This window comes from Sinocyclocheilus rhinocerous, unplaced genomic scaffold, assembly GCF_001515625.1.
Source record: "Sinocyclocheilus rhinocerous isolate Xijiao unplaced genomic scaffold, SAMN03320098_v1.1 scaffold1149, whole genome shotgun sequence".
Lineage (NCBI taxonomy): Eukaryota > Metazoa > Chordata > Actinopteri > Cypriniformes > Cyprinidae > Sinocyclocheilus > Sinocyclocheilus rhinocerous.
In genome coordinates this window covers 1,253,013-1,260,945 of record NW_015664180.1, presented here as the reverse complement: position 1 = coordinate 1,260,945, position 7,933 = coordinate 1,253,013, and the positions used below count along the sequence as shown (strand labels likewise).

The 7,933-nt window shown below is 36.0% G+C and overlaps 1 protein-coding gene across 1 annotated transcript in view; it reads left to right on the top strand.

The window, feature by feature from the left end:
• LOC107729670 (transducin-like enhancer protein 4) overlaps nt 1–7,933 on the top strand; it is a 53,728-nt gene that overhangs the window by 44,447 nt on the left and 1,348 nt on the right. The window contains exons 10-16 of the mRNA XM_016540319.1: nt 897–950; nt 2,582–2,740; nt 3,809–3,950; nt 4,032–4,201; nt 4,282–4,358; nt 4,923–5,172; nt 6,766–7,047. Of these exons, the coding sequence (XP_016395805.1) occupies nt 897–950; nt 2,582–2,740; nt 3,809–3,950; nt 4,032–4,201; nt 4,282–4,358; nt 4,923–5,172; nt 6,766–7,047 (1,134 nt within the window). The remainder of the gene's footprint in view (nt 1–896; nt 951–2,581; nt 2,741–3,808; nt 3,951–4,031; nt 4,202–4,281; nt 4,359–4,922; nt 5,173–6,765; nt 7,048–7,933) is intronic.

The following is a 7,933-nucleotide window of genomic DNA, read 5'->3' as shown; positions in this document are numbered from 1 at the left end:
ATAATATTTATAATTTTAAATATAATTAATAGATGTATATTAAATAATATCAATATGTAGAATTTAATTAAAAAATAAAAAATAAAATATTACTTTATTCTATTAAAAATTCTATTTTAGTAATATGAAATTATATAAAATTATATAATTCTTATACCACTTTAATATAAAATACTTATATATTTTTTTATATATACTTTTTATTATATTATGTTTTATTATATTATTATTACGTTTATATGAATATATATTGATAAAAACTTGTGCCTAATGTATAGGTATAATCTTTTTATAGTATAATTGTTTATTATAGTTCATGAAGCTCATCAGCGCATCAGGTGAAGCATTTATCAAACACACATGTAGGGAAGAGTCGGATGTGACCGTCCATGCGGGTATAATTAGGGGGATGATGTCACTATAGGGTGATGGCAATAGGAACATCAGGCCATGATCACATCAAAGCCCAGTTGCCATGGCAACTAAGTGCGTTGTCACCCCCTGATTCCCAGAGATGGGCGAAAGAGGAGAGTGAGATGAGTGTGAGCCGTGTGAGAGCGATGGACAAGGTGGTGTTGGTGTGATTGGTGAAATCAGACACAAAGGGAGGGGGACGGGGGAGCAGTAAAAGGACACTGCAATATCGGACGTACATGTATGTATCTGATGAATATCCCATAGGGGTTGTTGAGGGGGGGGGGGGGGGGTCTCCCCTACTGTGATTGGTGAAATTAGACACAAAGGGAGGGGGACGGGGAGCAGAAAAAGGACACTGCAATATTGTACATGTATGTACCTGATAAATATCCCATAGGGGTATATATTTTTGTGCCTGTATATGTGTGTGTGTGTGTGTGTCGTCTAATACTGTCCTTCTCCTGTCTGTTGTGTTTCAGGACAGTGACGGAGACAAGAGCGAGGACAATCTTGTAGTAGATGTCTCAAATGAGGTCAGTTCACATGCACTGTTAAATTAACATTGGTGAAAGTCTGCACTTACTAATGTAAGTCAATCATCATTAATTGAAAACTGTAATTAAATTTTATTTTTATTTAATTTAATTTTAAATTAATCAAATGCTATTCTGATTAATTAATACAATTATTTGCATATATCAATAACTGGTTATAAAAGCCCCCAAATAAAGATGAAGACATTGTGGTAAACAAGAGTGAATAGACTTTACAATAACTGGGTTTAATAGATATATTGTTTATTGCTATATTTTAAAATTATGGTTCATATTGTCTTATGATGATGATATTTCAAGCTTGAATTGCTTAGAGGGTAGGAAATTATGTAATAAATTAAATGAATGTGTTAAATTGACAGCCTATTTTTAATCACAGTGACTTTGTGATTGGATTTGATTTTTTTAAATGTACATTTTTGTTACTACGGTTTTATTTATTTCAAGTGAAGGTTTTTTGTTGTTACTACGGTAATTCTGTTTTGTTTTGGGGGGTTTTTTGTTGTCAATTTACTTGTTTTTTTGTTTTGTTTTGTTTTCATTTGTTTTGTTTGGTTTGGTTGTTTGTCAATTTACTTTTTTATTATTCTACTAATGCTGTTTTTTGTTTTGGTTTGGTTTGGTTTGGTTTTTTGTCAATTTACTTTCTTGTTTTTGTTTTGTTTCGTTTCGTGTTTTGTTTTGTTTTATTATTCTACTAATGCTGCATAAGTTTTGTTTTGGTTTGTTATTCTACATCAAAATTGACCTGGTTTACTTTCTTAATACATGTTCCTGGTCGTTGTGCCTAATTCATCAGTTCATTCATTCAGCATATTGGTGTGAAAATACATTGTCTTCATACGCATTAATCAAAATGCAATAACCTTCTTTGCCTGTGAGTATCAACCCAATCCATAACTGGAGATCAGAATATAATAAAGACTTTGGGCCGAACAGTAAACACCCACAGCACCCTAGCATTGTGGTGGCAAGTCTTGCACTGACTTTAATCTTAATGACATATTTGTATTTGATTGTTGAACAGCACCAACAAATGCATTTCATCCTGAAAAAAACTCCCATTCATTATTATTACTATTATTTCTGTGTAATTATCATCCATTTCAAAGGTAAAACATTACAGCTCTGTTTCTCAATTACTGGGCAAATATTGAACATCACTCATATTTATTAAACTGCATTCATTCAGTAATTGCTGATAATATCACAGGCGATTCAGGATTGTTTTCTGCTGCAGAGCGTCTGGAGTCAGCGAGGACTGCGCTATGCTTTTATAATCATTAAGTGACCCCGCTGCATAATTAACACATTTAAAAACATAAAAAGGATCTAAATTCCTGCAATATCGCACACTAAGGATTAAACTAGAACTGTTTTGTCATTTTCTACTGAGTAAACACGAATGGCATAATGAAAAATATGAATGAATGGATCAGACCTTGTTCTGTTGAACTCCAGGTTAACAAAGATCACTATTATGTTGCGCAAAACCTATTAACTCATGCCACACCTTCTAAAATGTAAAAAGAAAAGTTCACATATCCGAACGAAAGCAAAATGCCCTCATGCTCTTGATTCTCCTTAACTCTTTCACTCTGTGTTTTCAGGAGCCATCCTCTCCTGTAGGCAGTGGGCCTCTGTCTCCACATGGGAATGGTTTGGATCGAGCCCCGACCCTAAGGAAAGAGCTCCCAGGATCCCCTAGTCCCCCTCCGGCCTCCCCACCACACAGCCCACCCCCTGGCAAAAACAAGGACACGGCACAAGTACGGCCACTGTTCTCAGACACCTAATATGCCAGAATTGACTCTCTTCCCACATTACGTCTCATTCACTATGGACATGCTTCACTAATTTTTGACAACCAGGATGCGTCCAAATACTTTTTTTTTCTTTAATATAAAATATATGTGGCACTTTTCATGAACAACATGCTAAATAGAGCCTAGAAGTTTTTTTTTTTTTTAATTACACAGATTGCTTAGCTTGTGTGTGTGTGTTTTTTTGTTGTTGCTATTTTATAAATATAAAAATTAAAATTAAAATAATAATAATAAAATGATTTTAAGCTATATTTGCAGATTTCATCTAATGCAAGGTCTAGTTTGGGACACAGTGTTGGTTAGTAGTTACTGATAAACTTATTTTCTATCAATTAAATTAAAGTTTTAAATATTTTTATTATTATTAAATTATTTTTTACATTTTTTCTTAATACTTATTTTTAATATAATGTATTGAATATTGATTAAACAAATAATCTAAATTTTGATATTTTTGTAGGATTGCAGTTGATTACATTAAGTTATATGTGCAAGTTAATTAGGGATATAATATAAATAAACCATTATATAAATGATATTTATGATAAACTATATAAATTAAATTTTAAAAATGTTTATTATTATTATTATTATTAGAAGTATTATTCCATTATTATTATGATATATGAATGCGTATTTTTATATAAATGTATATACATTTGTAATAAACTAAATTGTATATAAATTATTTAAAAGTTAAATCAATTAAATAACAAATGTTTAATATTTTTTTATAATAATATTTTTAAATTAATTTTATTATTTATTATTATTATTGTTCAATTTATACTATAATAATACATAGAATATCAGTTTAACAAATTGTCAAAATTCTGAAATTGTTGTAGAATTTTATTTAATGGATTGAAGTCTGAGGTGGGGCAGAGCAAAATCTTATTTTTTTAAAAAAAGGGAATACTTTTTTGTGGATACTACAAATTTACTGCGGATCTATATTAGTGTTGCTACATATTCAACATTATAACATCTGTCTTTTGGTTCTGTTTGCAGACAGAAAAATCTCAGTCGCCCTCCTCTAAATCAGGCAATTCCTCTCCCTCTCACCATGACCCTCTCACCCCTGGTCCACCGGGGCCCAGCACTTCCTGTTTACGCCTGGCCAACAAACCTGCCTCCTCGGCAGACCCTCTGGGTAAGACATTGTCTGTTTGCGTTTACAGCGAACACATGCTACAATTCAATAAAAATAATTGTTTAATTGTGTGTCCTGTAGCTCTGCGGAGTCCCTTGACCATGACGCCCGGTTCTTACCCGGCTCACTTTGGGCTGGTGTCCCACGCTGGGCTTAACGGAGAGCTGGCCAGCCCGGGTGGCTTCGGAGGCTCGCTCACCCTCTCGCCCCAAATCAGTGCTGCAGCCAGTGCCTACACACGCAGCCCTATGGTGACTGTGTTTCTGAATCTCTTACAATTGACAGAAGTTTATGCGAAACCATTTTGATGCTTGAATGCTCACCTCCACAGGTAGCGTACGAATCTCGTTCACATCTTAGGCCCTCAGGGCTGTCCTCCTCTCTGCCTGGCTCCTCTGGTGGCAAGCCGTGAGTTACTCCTCTTTCTTTTACCTCCCTTGGTTTTTGGATGGAGTTGCACAACGATGGCCAATGTATCGACTGTTAGTCCAAAATAGTGTTTTTGTTTGCCTGTAATACAATGCTCTCTCAAGTCCCCCGCTGACAGCTAAGGCGAGAAAAACACTTGAATTCAGGCAAACATCCTTAAGATGGCAAATTATTGCTGCACCCACTGACGCATACACAAACAAGCAAACTTTCCATAATTATGTTGTCAAACTGCTTGAGTACTTAAGGTTTGAATCAGCCTCTATTCTTATTTTAAACAAGTCCTTTTACCACTTAAATCCACTTATGTTAGTCATGGTTTATTGCACCAAAATCAGTCATAATTTCGTTTTTATGACCATTTTACAACCTCTAACTGATCCTTGGGAAATTGTTGTCAATACAATTAAAGCCAATGGGGTCCAAAGTTTACTTTCATTGTACTCACAAAAAAATTCTTCAAAATGTCTTTTGTGTTCAGCAGCTTTCCTTTTTTGAATTCACTATCTATCGCATTAACGTCCACCTTATTTACACCCCCAGTGCTTACTCGTTCCACGTGAGCGCAGATGGTCAAATGCAGCCGGTGCCCTTCCCTCCTGACGCCCTCCTCGGCCCTGGCATCCCACGTCACGCCCGTCAGATCCACACCCTCAGTCATGGAGAGGTGGTGTGCGCGGTGACCATCAGCACCTCCACGCGTCACGTCTACACCGGCGGGAAAGGCTGCGTCAAAGTGTGGGACATCAGCCAACCAGGCAGCAAGAGTCCAATGGCCCAACTGGACTGTTTGGTGAGATCTGCGTCACGTTAAACTCTACTTGTAGTTGGTACTCTCCATCCTAGTTGGGTTAGAATTAGGGATGTTCATTTCGGGTATTTTTCCTAACCGACAACCGACGCTCGTTAACCGATTGTTAACCGTTAACCGATTGTTAACCGTTAACCGATTGTTAACCGTTAACCGATTGTTAACCGTTAACCGATTGTTAACCGTTAACCGATTGTTAACCGTTAACCATTTGTTTCCCGGGGATTATTTTACATGCGCAAAAAAGCAGCAAACAACAGAACATGAGGATTCACATGCATCATATCACATCACATCACGCACCTGCAGCGCTTCTGCGAGCGGAGAAAAACATAATAAAGCTAGGCTATGTATATATATATAATAATGTATATATATAACGAATAAATAGGCCTATACGAGAAACATATTTTTACTTAAATAATAAATTAAGAAAATGAAAGAAAAACGTACTTGTGCAACAAGTAGCCTAGTATGCAGAGTTTCGGTTCATTTTTAGGCTTATTTTACAAAAGCACAAAGATTTGTTTTTATTGTGAATGTACCCAAATAAAAGCAAACCTTTTACAATTCCGATAATCTTTAGGACTAAAAGGAGTAGCTGCTTCCACTGTTAGAAGGAAAAAATTCAAATGATTGTGCCGGCGCCGCATGCGCGCACACAGTTAAGTATTGCTACCTTAACAATGCAGCCTGTTCATTATCATAATAAAATACAGTCAGTCAAACATATGGAAAAAACCTATGTAGTAAAAAATATGTAGTAAACTCTGTGCCGTTAAGCGTTATCACCGTACCGCCGTGATGTTATGCAAAACATTTTGTTTTACGTGGATATTGGACGCGTGTGAAGCCTAGGCTACATAATAAATAATAATTTGCCATTCAAATACATCGCAAATACGTAAACATTTGATTTTGTATTGAATGAGAGACCCAACATTGGTTTCAGTTTCGTTTTAGACTAAATTCGTTTTGGCTTGTCGTTTAGCTATAGCTTCTTATATTTTTAATTCTTGTTCTTTTCTAAATACTGTTAATTGAAAGGATTTGTTGTGGAGTGAGGGGAACTAAAATAGCCTAGCTATATTTACAGTGTTTATTATAATGTTTGTAAACATTTCGCATCGGCATTAGGCCTATTTCTGAATGAAACAATAAAATGTGACTTGTGTTTTTTCCCCCTAAAAAAAAAATTTTTTTATACGCGTAGTGTATTTTAACCATGCAGCAACCTTTTTAAATATTTTGATAAATTACTGAAAAAATAAATAATTAAATGACTTTTTAAACTGTTTAACTGATTGTATTAATCCGTCAAAATTATTACGGTCGGTTAACCGGTTAAACGGTAAAATGAACATCCCTAGTTAAAATTAGAATTAAAGAATTAAACTGCTGGTTTCGTCTGGCAAGAGGAGAGCGGCACACTATTTTGACACACTATTTCCCTGTTTAATACTGTAAGCTACTTTGACACAATCTGCAATGTAAAAAGCGCTATATAAATAATGGTGACTTGACTTGAAAATGGTGACTTGGATTAAATCAGTGTTTTCCCTTTCGTTCAATCAGAATAGAGACAACTACATCCGATCATGTAAGATTCTTCCAGATGGGCGGACTTTGATAGTCGGAGGCGAGGCCAGCACGCTGTCAATCTGGGACTTGGCCACGCCCACTCCACGTATCAAGGCCGAATTAACGTCCTCGGCTCCTGCCTGCTATGCTCTGGCTATCAGTCCCGACAACAAGGTCTGCTTCTCCTGCTGCAGTGACGGAAACATCGTGGTCTGGGACCTGCACAACCAGACGCTCGTCAGGTATCTACAGACTCCTGCTGGTGAGATAGACCATGTTCATCTTCCTTACTTCTATATTTTAGCCTTTAGAGTACCTGCACTTTTTTGTGCGTACTGGCACTTTTGACATGTTGCCGGTACTCTGAGTAAAAGCATCAGGGTCTGGGTGATTATATGATCCCATATATGATTAGAAAGGACACTATATAAATCACACTACCCAGGCGGGATCACCTCTCATCTCGAACAATCACGTGAATGAAAGCAAGCAGAGTGTGTGGGGTGCGAGAGCATGTCAGGGGAGGCGCGCAGAGTAGCAGAATAATAATGAATTATTGATTACAAATTTGAATCAGTACTTTATAACGAAAATAATATCTTAAAATGAAAAGAAGCAGGCTTTTGCGATCACATCATTTTAAACCGGTAAACTCCTGGAAAGTCCAAGGATCCAGTAAACGAATTCAAACAGTAAGTTCAAAACAGCGCTAATGTAGAGAAAACACGGCTGATTTCATCAGCGATTGCGGAGAGAATAGTGACTTTCGTCCAGATGTCAGTAAAATTATTCTTTTCAGTGTGTATTTGGCTTAAAAGCAAGCGTGAACGCTGATTATGCAGTGGTCAGAGATTTAGCGATTCTGAATGGATCCGTATAGTAGTAAAGGCAGGCGATTTAGTGGTCTTTGGTGATCCCTGTGGTCCTGTTTGGTATTGCAGCTTGACTTGTGCTAATTTGTATTGAAAACTTTTATTTAATTATTGATTGATTAATTGATTGATTGTGGCACTATACATACATTGTGAATTATTAAAAATAACTTATTTATTTAATATAAATAATTAAATAAATAAATAAATAGTGTGGGGGAGGGGGGTACCGGCACTTCTTTTTTCCACTTCAAGCACTGCATATATATATATATATATATATATATACA